Source organism: Nycticebus coucang, chromosome 22, assembly GCF_027406575.1.
Source record: "Nycticebus coucang isolate mNycCou1 chromosome 22, mNycCou1.pri, whole genome shotgun sequence".
NCBI classification, from domain to species: domain Eukaryota; kingdom Metazoa; phylum Chordata; class Mammalia; order Primates; family Lorisidae; genus Nycticebus; species Nycticebus coucang.
The window spans coordinates 15590345-15610857 of record NC_069801.1 but is presented as its reverse complement, the minus strand read 5'-3'; the positions used below and the strand labels follow the sequence as shown (position 1 = coordinate 15610857).

The 20513-nt window shown below is 39.3% G+C and overlaps 1 protein-coding gene across 23 annotated transcripts in view; it reads left to right on the top strand.

Annotated features, from left to right (window-relative positions):
- Window positions 1-20513, top strand: part of EIF4G3 (eukaryotic translation initiation factor 4 gamma 3) — a 353942-nt gene that overhangs the window by 115941 nt on the left and 217488 nt on the right. For 21 of the 23 annotated variants that reach the window (XR_008377043.1, XM_053577412.1, XM_053577414.1 and 18 more), the window contains one exon: window positions 19599-19694. The exons of 1 other annotated variant lie outside the window; for it this stretch is intronic. Coding sequence is in view for 21 of the 22 variants with exons in the window: in XM_053577411.1 (XP_053433386.1) it covers window positions 19599-19694 (96 nt within the window). In the remaining variant the exon portion in view is untranslated. Of the gene's footprint in view, window positions 1-5424; window positions 5548-19598; window positions 19695-20513 lie in introns of those variants that run through there. One more of the 23 variants, XM_053577413.1, reaches the window with a different exon arrangement.

Sequence of the window (20513 nt, the reverse complement as noted above, 5' to 3'; positions counted from 1 at the left end):
CATAAGGTTTTACCATCAATATAAATTGGTATATATTATCAATACTGTAAAACCTACTGAAGTACAGACTGTGGTGTACTTTTAGCTACTGACAGAAATGGCTTCTCCATTATTAAAGAAAGCTACTTTCTCTAAATTCAGAAAAGGCCCAATTCATTATGTTCCCATGTGGGAACTTTGTCGCCCCCAGTAGAGTGCTGTAGTGTCATAGCTCACAGCAACCTCAAGCGAGGACGCCTGGTATAAAGGCTGCTTTATAGAAAGTGAAGTTTCTTTTTAAAAACAGAGAATCCTAGGTCTGCCACTTACTAATTGTAGAATTGTGAATCCCAGTTCTACCAGTTAATAATTGTGAGACCTTGGATAAGTTAAACCTCTTTCCAGGTAGAAGTTTTTCCATTTGTTAAATGGAAATAATACCTACATCACAGGAGGCTGTGAAAATTAAATAATAGGTGCAGAAACCCTGGCAAACGATGATGCTCAAAAAATATTTATTGCATTTCCTTTGTTATCATAGCTTTGGAGTATTTAATATTTTTTTAAAGTTGAGATTTAATTCTAGGGAATGAATTTTTGTCTTTCCTACTAGTATTATGTTTCATTATTATGTTTCTAAGAGTTTTTCTTTTCTTTTTTTTTTTCTTAAATTAAATCATAGATGTGTACATCAGTGCAATCATGGGGTACAATGTGCTGGTTTTATATACAATTTGAAATATTTTCATCAAACTGGTTAACATAGCCTTCATGGCATTTTCTTAGTTATTGTGTTAAGACATTTATATTCTACACTTAGTAAATTTCACCTGTACCCTTGTAAGATGCACTGTAGGTGTGGTCCCACCACTTCCTCCCTCTACCCTTCCTCCCCCCACCCCTTCCTCTCCTCTTTCTCCTTCTTCTTGGACTATAATTGGGTTATAGCTTTCATATGAAAGCTATAAATTGGTTTCATAGTAGGCTGAGTACCTTCGATACTTTTTCTTCCATTCTTTAGATACTTTGCTCAGAAGAATACCAAGAGTTTTTCGTAAAGCTTTAAATCAGTTCATGATACTTTACTGATCATTGCTGAAAACCAGACCTTACTGATAGCCATATCATGAAATACTATTGCCTAATGTTGTTAAAGGTTTTTTAGTTTGACTTTCACTGGACTTATTACGTATGATTTCCTTTTCCTTTTTCTTTTTTTGAGATAGAGTCTCACTCTATTGCCTTGAGTAGGGTACTGTGGCACCACAGCTCACTGCAACCTTGGGTTTAAATGACCCTCTTGCTTTAGCCTACTGAGTAGCTGAGACTACAGGTGCCTGCCACAACACCTGGCTGGTGTTTCTATTTTTAGTAGAGACAGGGTCTTGTTCTGTCTTAGAACCCTGCTCAAACAGAGTAAGACAGAACTTGAACTCCTAAGCTCAAGTAATCCTTCCACCTTGGCCTCCCAGACTGCTAGGAATTATAGGCATGAACCACTGTGCCTGGCCTGATTTATTTATTTATTTTTGTTGTTGTTGTTGTTGCAGTTTGGCTGGGGCTGGGTTCAAACCTGCCACCCCAGGTATAGGGAGCCAGTGCCCTACTCAGTGAGCCATGGCGCTGCCCGCCTGATTTATTTTTGTTTATAATTTTATTTTTATTTTTATTTTTTATTTTTTTTGTAGAGACAGAGTCTCACTGTACCGTCCTCAGGTAGAGTGCCATGACTTCACATGGCTCACAGCAACCTCTAACTCTTGGACTTATGCGATTCTCTTGCCTTAGCCTCCCAAGTAGCTGGGACTACAGGCACCCACCACAACACCCGGCTATTTTTTGTTGCAGTTTGGCTGGGGCTGGGTTTGAACCCACCACCCTCGGCATATGGGGCCGGTGCCCTACTCACTGAGCCACGGGCACCGCTCTATAATTTTTTTTAAAACTCATATGCCAGGCAAGGCTGATACGTAGAGCGTAGTTTAGATACAACAGGAAAACGACTCAGAAAGTCAGGGTAGCAACATTGATATCATCTTATCTTTCCTTATTTTGGTTGGTTTAAAGCCTATTATGTCTGCGAATAGGATTGCAACACCTGCTTTTTTCTGCTTTCCATTTGCCTTGAGTGTAGATGACCATCCCTTCACCTTGAGTCTATATTTGTCTTCTAACGTAAGATGCGATTCTTGTATGCAGCAGATATCTGGCTTGAGTTTTTGTATTCAGTCAGCCAACCTGTGCCTCTTTAGAGGACAATTTAAACCATTCACATGAATTGAGAATATTGATAAGCCTTTCGAGAGTCTGGTGGACATTTTTAATCCTTTTGCGACTGTGGAAGTTGGAATTTGATCAAAATTTTCTGGGTGGGTTTACTTTTGTAGTGGAGGATTATGCTGGTCTTTATGAAGGGTAGGTCTGAGAATATTCTGGATAGCTGGTTTAGTTGTGGCAAATTTCTTCAACATGTGAATGTCATTAAAGTATTTAATTTCTCCGTCATAAATGAAACTCAGTTTAGCTGGGTACAGGATCCTGGGTTGAAAGTTATTTTGTTTTAAGAGATTAAAAGTCGATGACCATCCTCTTCTAGCTTGAAAGGTTTCAGCAGAGAGATCTGCAGTTATTCTAATATTCTTGCCCTTGTGGGTGATGGTTTTCTTTCGTCTGGCAGCTTTCAGAATTTTCTCCTTCATATTAACTTTAGTGACATTGATTATGATGTGTCTTATTGGGGATGTCTTATTTGGGTTGAGTTGTGCTGGAGTTCTGAAACTGTCTGCTATCTGAATTTCAGAATCTCTTGGCATGTCTGGAAAGTTCTCTTTCCTAATCTCATGGAGAAGAGACTCTGTGCCTTGTGAAGCCACTTTGTCGCTTTCAGGGATCCCTATAAGACGGATATTGATTTTCTTCGAATTATCCCAGAGCTCTCTGAGAGAGTGATCTGTTTTTGCTCTCCATTTCTCTTCCTCTTTGAGAGTTTGGGAGCGTTCGAAAGCTTTGTCTTCAATGTCAGAAATCCTTTCTTCTGCTTGCTCCATTCTGTTACTGAGGGATTCTACTGTGTTTCTCAGATCTTCGAGGGCTGCAGCTTCTTGTCTCAATGTGTCAAAATCTTTGGTCATTTGGTCTTTGAATTCGTTGAATTCTTGAGATATCTTTTGGGTTACTGCTTGGAATTCTAATTCGATCTTATTTGCTATCCAGATTCTGAATTCGATTTCTGACATCTCAGCTATTTGTGCATGGGATCTTGTGCTGTGTCTGCCCCATTGATCCTTGGGGAAGTTGATCTACTCTGATTATTCATATTGCCAGAGTTTTTCTGTTGATTTTGCCTCATGATTGTTTTTCACCTTTGCCTCTGGCCGTCCTCAGAGTTGGGAGGTTTCTCTGTGGAATCACTCTATTGTTGCTGAATCTTTGTAGGGAGTGACCCTGTGTAGTTCCTCTGGGGCTGCCCCAGCCAGGGAGTTCTGGTTGTGGAAGCAGCTCTGGAGTGTGACACACCTGGATCCAGCAACAGGGTGGGAGGTGGTGTGCATGGTTCTGGGAGTGCCTGGCACCCAGTGACTTTGGCACAGAGAGTCCAAGGCTCCAGCAGTCTCTGGCCATGAGAAGGGCTCTGTGCAGAGGCAGGGAGGGCTCTGGAGGTCACGCGGCTACCAGAGTCCCTGGCTAGATGAGCGGGCTGGTGTGGAGGCAGGGAGGGTACAGGAGGGACGACGCAGGGTTGCGTGGCTCCCGCAGTTCGTTGTCAGGGCATGCGGAGACCTGGCAGGCACGGGTTGTGGTTTGGGGGTCGCTGCACAGCTCTTATGGAGGTCCAGGCGGCGCCAAGCCCAGGAGTTGGAGGTTGCTATGAGCTGTGACGCCACGGCACTGTACCCAGGGCAACAGCCCGAGGCTCCAGTGTGCCAAAACCAGTCTCACACTGCCCCTGAGGATTAAGGCTATAGGGCAGCTCAGTCCCCACGTTTAGGCTGCTCAGTCACCAGATTACCAGCTCCCGCTCAATCCTTGCTCTGCGACCCTGAAGTCGGAGCTTTCCAGGGCAGTTCTCTCACAATGGCTCCCTGTGGCCCACAGCCGAACACTATTAGCTCCGTCTGGCTCAGTGACTCAGTCTGGGTTGTCAGTCCCTAGACAGTGCCCAGAGTTCTCCACACTCCTGCTCAAGCTCTCCTCAAGGCAGTTCACCTGAGTGCCAAGTCCAAAAACACCAAAAACATAAAAGCCTTCACAGATAAGGCTTTTCCGGTTTGCAGTCTCACTGCTGCTTGTACTTACGGCTGCTGGCGGGATTAGGTCCATCGAACACACGCAACCACTTGTCGGTTTTCCACTGTTTTTGTCTTCCTCTTGGGGTACAGAAGTCCCTTGCTGAGTTCCTGTATCCTCAAAGGGATGATTATAGGCAGATCCCACTAGCCAGAGATGCCTGGAGTCTTATCTCCCCAGACTCACCGTGCCCAGTTGCAGGGAAGCTGTTACTCGGCCGCCATCTTGCTCCACCCATCTCAGGACTTTCTGTTACATACTGTTTTTACGTTTGTTAGGGATGTTGTCATTGTCTGCACGCGAGTCACGTCTCTGTCATCTTTATATATGTGACCTAATGGTTTATGCTGCAAACAAAGACTAAAAACACACAAACTTGTTGGATTGCTTTATCTTAAATCAGGTATTGTTTGGGTGTTTATTTCCTTCCAGTTTGAGTAGAAGTTTTTGTCTGGCTAATGCTTTTCACAGATACACTAAATCTATTTTTAAAGGAAAGAAACTGAACAGAATTTTGTTTTGAGGTTTGTTATTCATGGTAGAAGAACACTGACCATGTCATTTAGGGATGCTTTACAAAGAAAATCTAGGAAGTACATTGGTTGTGTCCAAAAAAAAGTATAAGCTACATGGACAGTATAGTGAGACTACATTCACTTATAGGTCAGATGGGAAGACTTGTTATTTTCAAATAGACCTGGCTTAATTGAGATGAAGTTTGCCATCCTAATTAGCTTTTGTTTTTGCTTGTCTTTGTTTTTGTATTGTTGGAAACTTCTGTTGGTTGCAGTAGTGATAGAACCATGAGATAGATGCCTTAGTGAAGTTTTAACATAAACTGGTGGGTGCCACTGAGGGATAGTTTTCAGAAAGTGTAACTTATTATTAGGAATAGAAGGAGAAGCTTGATGTTGCAGTGGAAATTTTATTGGGAACAGGAAGTGAAAGACTATTGGTGGGTGACTCAGCTGTTTTCGAACCTATCTCATGTGATTGAGTGTGCATGATGTCTGTTTATTCTTGGTGGAGTCAGTACTATGGGAGTCACATTACAAAGCAGGCATAATATTTATTTGACCAGCTCAGTGTTGATCTAAAAATAACTTGTGGATTTTTTTGTTTGTTTGTTTTCATACTACATTTAACATCATGAGATAGAAAAATCGTAATGGACACCTATCATTGAGTGCTTTCCTTTAAAATAACTTTAACTATATAATCAGCCAGTACTGTTTGACTTCTTTCAGTGTAAAGATGAAAGTTTTGGTATCTGAGTAAAAGGTAGGAGAAGAAGATAACTTTTACATTATCTAGAAAATAATTCTGCACCATTTCATTTTACTGTATATTCTGAATAGATATGCATTTTGGGTGCTTTAGAACCATCACAGAAATATTTATGTGCTAATATTTTTATATAGGAACTTTTTTCCTTTTTGTGAGGTTGTGGCAAATACTTTTTTGAAATGAAGTGTTAGTGCTGTTTATTTGCTGGATTTTATGTTTATATTAAATTATAGTAGTAATATTTTTACTTCGATTTTCTTGATTTACTCATCTTGTACTGAAGGTTTATGCCTGCTGTGTTCTGTAATTGAGTCTTAATGTGTCAAAATTTGATTACTATTATGCTGTGTACCTATTTATATACTTGGCTCTGAAAGAGCACTTGGAAGTCTGAGCATGCATAATAATCAGAATCTGCTCATTTGTCTAGGAAGCAGTGAGTCATGATTTATTCTTTTTGGAATTTCAGGGTTCTTGTTCTTTGAAGTGTAGCATATGCAGCATATAAACTTGAGTCTGAGATTATTTCAAGAGAGAAAGAGAAATTGGATTCATTAAGAAGAAATAAATGGCAGCATTCTGTTCATAATAATGCTTACCTAAGTGGGAAAATTTTATCAGTATTAATCTATAGAATTATATTATTTACAGTGCTTCTTATTCTCTATAAAGTGGGAAATTCATATTTTCTAATGGTCGATTGAGAAAACTCATGCCTTCAATTTGTACTGTATTTATTCATTCTATGTTTCACAAAAATATTAACCAAACATCAGAGGATTTAAGTGTGTGCATTCAGTATTCTACTGTTGTTAAAATATTTTATAGATTTTTAGTTTGGCACTTGTTATTTGATACAATCATTTGGAATTTTGTGTTAACTTAGAATGAAATAGTAAAGTGTGTATCTTCTGACTTCACACCATTTTAAAGAACATCCAACAATTTTACTTGGATATATGTGATCAAATACCTGTCTTTATTTATCACATTAGATAAATAGCAAATGGGCCATTTCTATTAAAATTATCTGGGCGTGAAAACCTAAGTTAAGAAGCATAGTGTTTTGGCATATTTCATAGAACAAAGAAAAAATGGCTTTAAGCAGGCTCATCTATTCCATGTGGGAGAAATTCAGATTCGAAAAAAGAGAAAGTAGTTTCTTAGTTCCTGTGCGGTTGGCAGTTAGGAGCCGTATGTCATTAAACCCCTGGTTGACATGTAGGAAAGAAAATACTTTTCTCAACTCTTCCTTTGTAAGATGGGAAAATAAATGTTCTGCTTGGATCTTTCTTACTTTCCTTCCATGGAAATATAAACTTGTTTTTCCCCCTTCGTTGATATTTAGGAAAGGTATCATGTTTTGTGCAGGTTGGTAATTGTTGATTTTAAAATCTGTATTGGAGGGTCTCCCAGCTGTAATCCTAGAACTTTGAGGGGGATGAGGTGGGTGGATTGCTTGGGCTGAGGAATTCGAGTCAAGCCTCAGCAAGAGCGAGACCCTGTCTCTACTAAAAATAGAAAAAAATTAGCCAGGTGTTGTGGCAGATACCTGTAGTCCCAGCTGCTTGGGAGGCAGAGGCAATAGGATCCCTTGAGCTCAAGAGTTTGAGGTTCCTGTGAACTATGACTTCACGACATTGATAATCCATCCACGGTGACAAGAGTGAGACACTGTCTCAGCAACAACAAAAAAAATCTGTTTGGTAGGTTTTGTATAGCTTCTTAGCATTTAGGAGTTTCTCATAGAATATAGTATATCAAATTGGCAGTGTTCAGACAATTCTACTTTGTCAAGTATTGTTTAAATTTTAGTTGGGCTTGGAGGCTCATGTCTGTAAGTTTAGTACTTTGGGAAGCAGCAGGCAAGAAAATCATTGGAGGCCAGAAGCTGGAGAGCAGTCTGAACAATGTAGCAAAACCTCTGTCTCTACAAAAAATAAGAAACACCAGCCAAGCATGGTGGTGGGTACCTGTAGTCCCGCATACTGAGATGTCTGAGGCAGGAAGATTGCTTGAGCTCAAGAGTTTGAGGTTGCAGTGAGCTATTATTGTGCCAATGTATTCCATGCGGGGCTGTAGACCAAGATCCTGTCTCTAAAAAAATAAATAAAATTTAACAAGATACAAGAGTGTGTAAGTATGTATGTACAGATATATTTTAATCTAAGCAGTTAGATAAAGGGATAAATGCCTTTGAAACAAATTTGTTTGATAACAGACTTTTGTGAGAGGGTAATATTGTGATAGGTACTTTAAATATATATATATTTTTTTAGTTTTTGGCCGGGGCCAAGTTTGAACCCACCACCTCTGGTATATGGGGCCAGCGCCCTACTCCTTGAGCCACAGGCACTGCCCTTTAAATATATTTTAAATTGAGGGCGGTGCCTGTGGCTCAAAGGGGTAGGGTGCCGGCCCCATATGCCAGAGGTGGTGGGTTCAAACCCAGCCCTGGCCAAAAAAAAAACAAAACACATATTTTTAATTGTGGTAAAATACAGAAAACATAAAATTTACCATTTGTCTCATCCTTTATTGCTATATAAAGGAATACTTGGGTTTGATGATTTAGAAAGAGGGGATGTATTTTTTTTTTTTTTAAGAGGAGATGTATTTAACTCATGGTTCTGCTGGCTGTACAAGAAGCATAGTGGCAATATCTGCTTCTGTTGAGGCATCTCAGGAAACTTCCACTAAGGACGGAAGGTCAAGGGAGAGAGTATGGAACCAAGAGAGAGCCGAGCGAGGTGCCAGGGTCTTTTCAACAACCAATTCTCATGGGAAGTAATAGAGCATGAACTCACTCCCAAGACAATGATGTCGAGCCATTCATGGAGGGATCTGCTCTTATGACCTAGACATCTTTCATTAGTCCCCACTTCCAACATTTGGGGACCAGATTTCAACATGATATCTGGAGGAGTCAAACATCTAAATCATAGCACCACGTTAATAATCCTTAAGTGTACAACTCAGTGGTATTAAGTACATTTACATTACCACTATCTCCATAAACTTTTTCATCTTGCAAAACTCAAGTTCTTTGCCCATTAATACAGGTTGAATCGCTCTCTCTCTCTCTCTTTTTGAGACCCAGTCTCAAATACAGGTTGAATCTCTCTCACTCTCTCTTTGTTTTTTTTTTGAGACTGAGTCTTACTCTGATGCCCTGGCTAGAGTGCTATGGCATGAGTCTAGCTCACAGCAACCTCAGACTCCCAGGCTCAAACAGTCACTCTGCCTCAGCCTCCCAGGTAGTTGGGAATACAGGCACCCTCCATAAAAATGGCTACTTTTTCTATTTTTTAATAATGATGGGGGTCTCACTCTTGCTCAGGCTGTTCTCGAGCTTCTGACCTCAAGTGACCCTCTTGCCTTGACCTAGAGTGCAAGGATGTCTCTACACCTGGACCCCATCACTTTGTTAATAGTATTGTTTATATTTTTTTCCTGATTACATTCAGTTCTCTGTTTTTTTTTTTTTTTTTCCTTTGTGGTTTTTGGCCGGGGCTGGGTTTGAACCCACCACCTCCGGCATATGGGACCGGCACCCTACTCCTTGAGCCACAGGTGCCGCCATTGTTTTTCTTTTTTTTATTTTACTTATTTATTTTGAGACAGAGTCTCATTTTGTCACTTTCAGTAGAGTGCCATGGTATTATGGCTCACAACAAACTCTTGGTTCAAGCAATCCTCTTGCCTCAGCCTCCTGAGTAGCTGGAACTACAGGCACCCACCTCGATGCCTCACTATTTGTTTTTTTTTTTTTTTTTTAGAAATGGGGTCTCACTCTTGCTTAGGGTGGTCTCAAACTCCTGAGCTCAAGCAGTCCACCCGCTTTGGCCTTCCAGAGTGCTAGGACTATAGGCTTGAGCCACTACCCCTGGCCTTTGTTTCCCTTTATTTAGCTTGTTGATTGTATTTAAGACAATTTGAAAGTTTTTGTCAGGAACTCAAAAGTCTGTTTCTTAGGATTGATTTCTGGAGATTTGTTTTTGTCCTTTGAATGAGTAATGCTTTCCTATGAAAGCATTGAGCACTTAAGTTGAAAGTTGAGCACTTAAGCAGCCACCTCTTCCAGTCTTTGCAGACTAGTTCTGTGATGGGGAAAACCAACAAGCATCAGCCCAGTGTGAAGGCTCATTTAAGGTCTAGTCAGTCTTTTCTGTGCATGTGTCTTCACTGCTAGGATGTGCACTTTCTTCCCTAATCTTCAGATCCATGGTTGCTTTTAAACATCTTGATTACCCTAAGAGTTTCACCTTAGATGTTCTGTTGTATTTGGTCCTCTGTTGTCTTTTGACCTCAGAGACCTACAGGTAATGCAGTCTTCCTGTACTCTGATACACCTGCTATTGCTTTCAGTGACCTTTAACCTGATATCCAAACTCAGCCCCTGTTTTCATCAAGACTCCAAGTGAAGTAAAACAGAAACCAGTTGATGTCGGCATGGATGTAGAGAAAAGGGAACACTTCTGCACTGCTGGTGGGAATGCAAGCTAACATGTCCCTTTTGGAAAGAAGTATGGAGAATACTCAGGGATCTAAAAGTAGACCTACTGTTCGATCCTGCAATTCCTCTACTAGGAGTATATCCAAAAGACCAAAAATTACTTTATAACAAAGATATTTGCACCAGATTGTTCATTGCAGCCAGTTCATAATAGCCAAGTCATGGAAGAAGACCAAATGCCCATCGACCCATGAATGGATTAATAAATTGTGGTATATGTATACCATGGAATATTATGCAGCCTTAAAAAAGATGGAGACTTTATCTCTTTAATGTTTATATGAATGGAGCTGGAACATATCCTATGTAGTAAACTATCTTGAGAATGGAGGAAAAAGTATCCAATGTATTCAGTACTATTATGAAACCAATTTACAATCACTCACATTTTCATATGAAGAGTAGATCTTCAACTATTGCCCAAGATAAAGGAGGGAGGGCGTGTGTGGGATGGGAGGGGGGAGGCCAGATGGAGGGAGGTGAATGGCGGGATCACACCTATGGTGCATATTGCAAGGGTACATGTCAGATCTATTAAGTATAGAGTATAAATGTCTTAACACAATGATTAAGTAAATGAGGTGAGGGATATATTAACTAGTATCGTGTAAGCATTCCAAATTGCATATGAAATCAGCACATTATACCCCCTGAATGCATTAATGTGTACATGATCTACCTCTTTATGATTTAATAAAGAAAAATAAAGAAGAAAGAAACCAAAAAAAGAAAGCAGTCCTGTGGGCAGCCCCTAGATAGGCCAGAGTTTTCTTCTTTCATTAGGGAGAAGCTGGGAATTGGGTGAATTTCTCCCCACTTGTTCCTAATTGCAGCAGGGTGGCCTCTTAATTTCCTATATAATTTTGAGTAAGGCTTTTTTTTTTTTCTGATTGGGCATTCATTTGTTTGCTACATATGCTTAAAGAGTTCTCACAAAGACGCTTTGCTCAGTATCTTTGTTTAGTTGGTGTTTCTGTGGGGCAGTGTCAGCCTGGAACTTCCTAGTCTGCTGTTTTGCTGATGTCTTGTGCTAATTTTTTTTTTTTTTTTCTTTTTTTTTGTAGAGACAGAGTCTCACTTTATGGCCCTCGGTAGAGTGCTGTGGCGTCACACAGCTCACAGCAACCTCCAACTCCTGGGCTTAGGCGATTCTCCTGCCTCAGCCTCCCGAGTAGCTGGGACTACAGGCGCCCGCCACAACGCCCGGCTATTTTTTTGTTGCAGTTTGGCCGGGGCTGGGTTTGAACCCGCCACCCTCGGCATATGGGGCCGGCGCCCTACTCACTGAGCCACAGGCGCCGCCCGTCTTGTGCTAATTTTTTGAAGCAGATAAGCACTGATATTATAGAATTCTTGTTGATTCTCTTATGTGTCATTTTATTGCAGTGTAATTTGAAATTTACCCTGCTTCTATAGAACTCGGGGAAAAAAATCTCACAAGGTAAAAGGTTCCTATAAGCCAGTGGTTCTCAACCTTCCTGATGTCACAACCCTTTATACAGTTCCTGTGGGTCATGACCCACAGGTTGAGAACCGCTGCTATCAGCAGTGTGGATGCAACATCATTTTAGGATCACAATGAGATAACTTTTTATACTCGGCCAAATTTGAGATACTGAAGACACACACTGTCTTGAAATCATCAGGAATAAGAAAATGTTTTATTTTGTTTTAACTAAAATTTAAGGATAAGGTGGGCACAGTACTCATGATTATAATTTCAGTTATTTGGGAGGCTGAGGCAGGAGGATCACTTGAACCCAGGAATTTGAGGCCAGCCTGGGCAACATGGTAAGACCTTGGCTTTACAAAGAATTCAAAAATAGGAAACTAACCAGGTGTTCTGGGGGCCACCTGTAGCCCTACTTACTCTGGGGGCTAAGCAGTAGGATTGCTTGAGCCCCATGAGTTTGAGGTTGCTGTGAGCTAGGGTGACACCATCTGGGTAAACAGACTGAGACTCTTATCTTAAATATAAAACAAATGGACTCTCTTCCCCAAAACAAAAACCCCAAAACTTAAAAAAAAAAAAAAAAAAAAATTAGTTTGCCGAGTGTGGTTTCATATATGCCTTTAGTCCTAGATACTTGGAGAGGCTGAGGCAGGAAGATGGCTTGAGCGCAATAGTTCTGGACTTTAGTGTATGCCAGTTGGGTATTCCCACTAAGGTTGGCATTAATATGGTAGCCTCTCAGCAGCAGGGAACCACTAGGTTGCCTAACGAGGGGTGGAACCCTCCCAGATCATCAATAGAACAGGCAAAAACTCTCATCCTGATTAGTAGTGGGATTGAGCCTGTTAATAGCCACTGCATTCCAGCCTGGGCAATAGCCTGTCTTTAAATAAATAAATAAATAAATATGTAAAACCTTTTTGTAAATTCATGGTGAAAGTGCATAGGTTATGAATATTGTGACTAACATTCGCTTGACTTTTACTAAGGTACCGGTAGTATTACCCACCTTGCTTTTCTATCATTATTGAAAATATCAGTATAGGCAAATAACATATTAATATTAATATTATGAAAATATTTTTACCTTCCAGACCCTCTAATAGGAATACAGAGATGCCCAGGACTCTGTGGACTATACTTTGATAATCAGTCTTAAAGTTCCAGTCTTTCTTAGCTGAGGGAAACAATTGTCTTGCTTAAGACTACATAGGAAGTTCATTGGTGGACCTTTGCCTCTCCAGTGTTTTATATTGTACTCTTGCTATAACTATGCTGAAGTAAAACTCGAGTTACAAAAGTTTGTCAGGATGTATAAAATCAGAAGAGTAAAACTTGGGAATGGACAGCTTTGTACATACCTGTGCTGTGCTGCATGGTAGCCACTGGATATATGTGTCTATTTAAATTCTAAGATATTAAAATGTATATAAATAAATTTAAAATTTATATATTGGAATAATGGTTTCAGTTTTACAAGATAAAGTTTTAGCAATCTGTTGTGCAATGTGCATATAATTAACAGTACTGTGTAGTACATTTGAAAATGGTTAAGGTAATGATACATTTTATATTAACGTGTCTACCACAGCTGGACACAGTGGTGCATGCCTGTAGCCCCAGCTACTTGTGAGGATCACTTGAGTCCAGGAGTTCTGGGCTGTAGTGTGCTATGCCGATTGGGTGTCCGCACTAAATTCGGCATCAATATGGTGACCTCCCGGGAAGTGGGGTGGGGGGGGCATCAGATTGCCTAAGGACGGGTGAACTGGCCCAGGTTGGAAATGGAGCAGGTCAAAACTCCCGTGCTGATCAGTAGTGGGATTACACCTGTGAATACCCACTGCACTCCAGCCTGGGTAACATAGCGAGACCCTGTCTCAAAACAAAACAAAAACCATGTCTACTACAATAAAACAATTTTAATTAAATAAAATTTCTTTGAATGAAATTAAAAATTTATTTTCTCTGTTGTATTAAGCACATTTCAAGTGTTTAATAGCCATATATTATAAAATATATACACATTTTATATGTACTATATAAATATATAAAATAGTCACTATTTTAGACAATGTAGATATAGAACATTTAATAATCATGGCAGAATGTTCTATTTGCATTGGTTGAATGTCTCTGAGGAAAACAGGAGGAAAACAGAGGAAAACCAGGAGACTGAGGGCGCCTGGTCTAGCCTTCATGGTACTATTCTTGTTTCTCTGGCCAGATGTAAGTATCAAATATTTGTTAGGTAGATGAGTTTCTCACTATTAATTTATATCCAGTTAATTAATATACATTAGTTTACATCTAATAAGAATGAATACAAATGTATGTGTATGTATACTTATTTATACACACACAACACACACACACACACACACTTCTATAGAAAAATTTTAAAGCAAAATTAACTCCTACCAATTGATAGTAGTAGCCTGTTTTCTAAATTTAGTGGTGTAGCTGTGTAGTCTGCTTATTCAGATTGTAAAGTCATTTCTTAAGATGATAGAAATAGATTTGCATCTAGCATCTATACAGTTTCAAATTTTACATTTCAACATTTTGATTATTCTGGGATTTTGATGAGTATGATGAATTGAGGGGGCTAACCACCTTACTTCTGTCCTAAATTATTAATCTTCTCAACACAGTTTATTAATTTTGGTATAACATAACCAATATAAAATACCACTAAGTATGTCTTGTATCTACATGTATATGGGTTAATTTCAGGATTCTCTCTGTCATTTATTTCATGTTATTAAATGTTTTATATTTTAAAAATTACTACAAGCCAGGTACCGTGGCTCATACTAATTATACTAACACTTTAGGAGGCTAAGGCAGGTGTTGGTGTAAGTGCCAGGACTACAGAGAGGCAGCCTTGTAGCCTTCAGGGATAAGCTCGCTCCTGTAATGTTAAGAAAAGGGGGCAAGAAACAGACTACATAGCATGGGATGGCGTGTAGTGAAGTTCTTTATTGGGGGTCTGATTTTATGCACTTCTAGTCACGGACACAATCTATCATCTGTTAGTTTCACCATTACCTCATTTTACCTATCTGAAATTAACTTGTAAGGAAATATCCTGTTACCACATCAACACAATCACTTCTGCAGTAAACATTCTTTTCTAACATTGACTAATCTCTAGGACAGGTATCTAAATGAAGATCACAAAGAGGAAAACAGCCACAGGGGAACAGAGTTAATGGAAGAGTGCCTTCAGCTGGTCACTCAGTTTACCCAGCATGAAGTAACGACTGTGTTTCTCCACAGGGCAGAGCACCTATAGACCTCTGACAATATGTTTTTAACCTACTCCCGTATCTCTGAGGAGGGGCAGCATGCCCTTTGACCTCAGGCTTGACAGGCATAACTTCAGAGAATCGGCTTGTGGAATTTTAGCCCCAGGCAAGCCAGCTTGGTGCGTGCCCCAGGTTCCTTAAGCTTCTGCAAGAATAGCAAGCCGTTTTTAACTCACACTGAGTTCACTTTGTGTGCTTGATGTAGGATATGTTTATTTCTAAATATTATCCTACAGCGGGCGAACTGCTTGAGCTCAGGATTTTGAGATCAGCCTGAGCAAGAGAGACCCTGTTTCCACTAAAAAGATAAAACCCAACTATAGTCCAGGATGAAGGAGGGAAGAGGAGGGGATGAGGGCAAGGGAGAAGGGAGGTTGGATGGAGGGATGGTAATTGGTGGGACCACAACGCTATGGGGCATTTTGCATGGGTACATGTCAAATATATTAAGTGTAGAGTGTAAATGTCTTAACACAATAAATAAGTGAGGTGAAGGCCATGTTAACCAGGTGATGTATTACGCATTCTACATTGTATATAAGATCAGCACATTGTACCCCATAAATGCATTAATATATACAACTATGATTTAATAAAAAAAAAGAAAAGAAAAGAAAACCTAGTCATGCGTAGTGGTGGGCACCTGTAGTCCTAGCTACTTGGGAATCTGAGACGAGAGGATCACTTGAGCCTAAGAGTTTGAGGTTGTGAGCTATGATGCCGTAGCACTTTACCCAGGGTGACAGAGTAAGACTCTGCTTTAAGAAAAAAAAAAAAAAATTACTACAGAGGATTATATGCTGGCTGAGTAAATACTTGTTACATCTATCTCTATCTCCTTATTGATTTAATAGTAAACTTCTTAAAGATTAAAATAAATAAAAAGATCATCTGTCCTTGGCCTTAGTTATCATAGCACAGCTCATAGCCTGCTCTTTGTTTTGCTACATTTCAATAAATAATATTGATTTAACCTTTATTTTGATTTATGAGATTTTTTTTTTCCCTTTTTTTTTTTTTTTTTTTTTGTAGAGACAGAGTCTCACTGTACCGCCCTCGGTAGAGTGCCATGATGTCACACAGCTCACAGCAACTTCCAGCTCTTGGGCTTACGCGATTCTCTTGCCTCAGCCTCCTGAGCAGCTGGGACTACAGGCGCCCGCCACAACGCCCGGCTATTTTTTTGTTGCAGTTTGGCCGGGGCTGGGCTTGAACCCACCACCCTCGGTATATGGGGCCAAGCGCCCTACTCACTGAGCCACAGGCACCGCCCGATTTATGAGATTTTAATTGTGCATAAAATTCATTTAAAAGTTTACAAAATAGCAGACCTCCTACTGGGTTTTCTGATTTGCTTTGTATTTTTCTAGTATGTCCATAGGGTGAGATGGGGATACTGAAAGGCAGAGGTTTTCTTTGATCTTTTTTTTTGCAGTTTCTGGCCGGGGCTGGGTTTGAACCCGCCACCTCCAGCATAAGGGGCCGGCGTCCTACCCCTTTGAACCACAGGCACTGCCCTGTTTCTTTCTTTTTTTAAACAGGTGGGGTCCCTTTGGTGTCATTCTGTCATCCATCCTGGAGTGCAGTGGCATAATCATAGCTTACTGTAGCATTGAGGTCCTGGGCTCAAGCCATGCTTCTATTCTACCTCAGCTTTTCTGAATAGCTAGGACTATAGGTGTGCACCACCACATCTGGCTAATTAAATTTTTCTTTTTATAGAGACAGGTTCTTGCTATGGTGCTCAGGCTGTTCTCAATCCCTTGATTTGAAACGATCCTCTTGCCTCAGCCTCCCAAAGTCCTGGGATTATAGGCATTTGCCACTGTGCCTGACCTGTCTTAGTTTCATTATAAAAAATAATCCCAGTGATTCTTGGAAAGGAAAAACACATAATAAAGAAGTGTATAATAAAAATAAAACCTACAAATTTTATACTTTACCCTCCTTCCAACCCTCATTCCTCTGAAGTAGCCAAAGTTGTTTGCTATATATCTTCCTAAGAGATTTTATCTTTATATGTGATGTGCATACTATGTGCATATATATATATTTTAAATTAACACAGATATAGGGTTCTTTTATACTTAATTCTACACTTTCAATTTGTGATGTAATATTATAGACATATTTTCATAATAATGTGTGTAGGTTTCTCATAGCTGAGCGATATATGGCAAAATTTCTTCATTAAATGCCAATATTAAAAATTTCATATTGTTGGTCGTACAATGGCATACATTGTGACGGAACAATTACTTGCACATGTGGCTACATCAAATAGTATGCCTTGCATTTAGATGAACTGCTTGCACAATATGAATTAGCCCTTGGCATACATACCATGTAAAGATAAGATGAAAACATACTTGATTGTTTTGTAGTCTATTTAGAATAGAAGACCTAAGCTATTTGGAAATAAATTCCTTATTATTAATAATAATAATTTTGAGAACAATGTTATGGCCTGGAAGAGGCACATTGGGACAGAGCCCCAGCTATGTGTGTGGTCAAGAAGAGTGCTGTTACTGAATAAAAGAACTTTGTCTCTGAACACTAATTCTTGTGCTACTTTTTCGGTTCATTTTGTATGTTGTGTTCTTGGGTTCCAGTGTTGAAAATATTATTAAAATATTGAATGAAGTCAAATGTGGCTATCATGTATACTTTTAGCATGTTCTATGAATAACCCTGGGTTACTTTTTCTTAACTTTAGCCATTATGAGATAGCAAAGTACTCACCTAATTCTTTCAAGTATAGAAAGAGATAGCATTCTTGGTTTTATTAAGTAGTATATTTCAGCTTCTTATTGAGTATCTTGACAACTGGAAGCTTATCCATGAAAATGGATATTAAATATTAAGAATATTTAACTTAAATATTGAGAATATGTTCTAAATTGAAAGAGCTCCATTATGTACTAATGATTTTCTTTAATTTAATGAAGAATAAAATTTGTTGTGTTCTAAAACTGTGTGCAAATGCTGTAATAGAATTTGAAGAAATACATTCCTGATCTAAATGTTGCCAGAATTGATAAATACATTCACCATTTATTCTTAAGTTGAAATAGTCAAACTTCTAGCCTTTCAATATTTGAGTGTGATACATACATATAAATTTAGTGTCTGAAACAGTGTTGAATGTTACTTTGGTGAGAACTCCTTGAATAATTTTTGCATCATCTTTGATCCAATACCAACTACCTGATAGACATGAGGTACTTCCTGCCATGTTTTTTTATCATGTGGGCCAGAATTAGTAGAACTAGAGTAAGGAAGGAAACTAGCCTGATATGGAACCTTATTGTCAGGTATATAGATCACTGTATAGATTTAATATAGATTCATAAGGAAAAGTTTGCATTTTTATTTGCAGAAAACCTATGGTAAGTTAGTATAGTATATGGATTATATTACAACTTATGCTGGGCTTTTATCAGTGAAGTTCTTACCAATTGTTGGTTTTTATGGGATCACACAAAGAATTAAAATATAAGTTTTGGCAAGATTATAGCAATAATAGAACAGTTAACTATGTTGACTGCTGATTGTGTCTCTGAGATGTCTTAAGGGAAGCGCATCATAGCACTAATAAGTTCTCTCAGCCATGTTTGAGTTTGTTCGTTGTAGGCACTTTTCATTTCAGAAATAGATGAACTGAAGTAGCTCCTCTTTGCATTTAGGATTTTAAATAATCACACATACTCTTTATGTCATCTTTCTGTGCCCCTAGAATGGTGCATATGAATGTCCTGCCCTGCCTTGCCCTCCCCCCCTCCCCCCGTCTCCCCCTCTCCCCCACCTGATGTTCTGAAGAGCATCAGCAATGTCCAAAAGAGATGGAAAGGCCAGGTTTTTTTTTTTTTTTGTAGAGACAGAGTCTCACTTTATGGCCCTCGGTAGAATGCCATGGCATCACACAGCTCACAGCAACCTCCAACTCCTGGGCTTAAGCGATTGATTCTTTTGCCTCAGCCTCCCGAGTAGCTGGGACTACAGGCGCCCGCCACAACGCCCGGCTATTTTTTGGTTGCAGTTTGGCTGGGGCCGGGTTTGAACCCACCACCCTTGGTATATGGGGCTGGCGCCTTACTGACTGAGCCACAGGTGCCGCCCGAAAGGCCAGGTTTTTATTAGGTGATGCTGCACAGTCATTGCCTGGTTTCTTTTTTTTTTTTTCATTGCCTGGTTTCTAACTGTGATGATGAAACATGTTTACATTGGTTAATCTGAAGTTATTGCTAATCACACAACTGGGAGAATGGTTGTGAATGTCACAGGCAGGTTGAACATGTGTGATCAGCCCACAATTTGATGTGCAACCTAAACATGTAGAAAAATGGCAGAATAATCTGCTGCCATCCCATCAGTTTGTTTCATTGTACTGACAATAAAGAAGCAAGACAAAAGCATGAAGGAGGGAAAATCCTTGGGTTGTTTTCCTGGGAATATGATATGTACTTAGAAGTAAAATGCCTCAAATGACCCCCCTACAAAACAAACAAACAAACAAAAAAAATTTGCACCTAGACTTTAGGTTGCTGACGTTAATAACTAGGATGTTTGCAGTAACTTTGAAAAAAATGTTCTACTGATTCTGAGTTAGTGGAAAAAATGTTCTACTGATTCTGAGTTAGTGGGTATTGTGACAAATTAAGAAGATCTGTAAAATACATTAATAACTACTTCTATTTAAAAAACATTTTGAATTTGAATTCCTAGTTTTTCAAAATATGATATTGTTCTTGCCATTCTTTGACAGACCCCTTATCCCTCTGGACAGAATGCAGGTCCAACTACATTGGTATACCCTCAAGCCCCTCAGACAATGAATTCACAACCTCAAACCCGTTCTCCGGTAAGTAAGCAGAAGCTTGTTCTAGACACTCTGTACCTCTATTTGTGTGTGTAGTAGGTTGGGTTCCTTTGGTGGATTTTAGACATTTGTTCCAATGATGGTTTATTAATAGTACTACTATTGGTTAGCTTTGCATTTCCATACTTATAGAAATAATTTAATTTAAGTATAAGAAAGGTGGAACTTTTTATCTTTTTTTACTTTCTGTGGCTTGATTTTCTTTGTAATGTCTAGTATAGCATTCAATTTACTTCATTTTAGCTCTTAATTTGTTAGTTGTACTGTTAATCCAGGAGAGGAGTAAAGAACAATGATTATATAAATAAATAGAATTTTTGCTAATTAGACTTTTAAATTCCAGTAGTTTGGGAAGTAGGACTTCTGGATCACTGTCATTAGATCAATTCTAACAATTTGACAATGCGGATATATGCATGAATGTATCAGTGGGTGTATTCATTTCTTCAAATGGTAAATAAATTGTCACACAAGTGTAAATGCTATCATCCTCTTTGTTCATCCTTTATATGGGATTGCAATAAGTACTACAAAGCCTGAGAATTTACTCAAGGTTCATCCTTCTGTTTCACAAAAGTGTACAGTGGCTTCAGCTGTCCATTCCTTAGAAGGTCGTTTCCTGCCCTGCATGATTGGCTTTCGCTAGAAGATGCTTCTGTACCATCTCACATTGTGTATCTCATATCCCTCTTTGTACCTCAGCTCTGTGTATTCTTCAGAATACAGGGATCTTCTTTTTTGTTTCCCACCCCCGCTTTTTTGTCTGGAGTGCAAGAATACCTCATTGCATTAGCTCCTGTT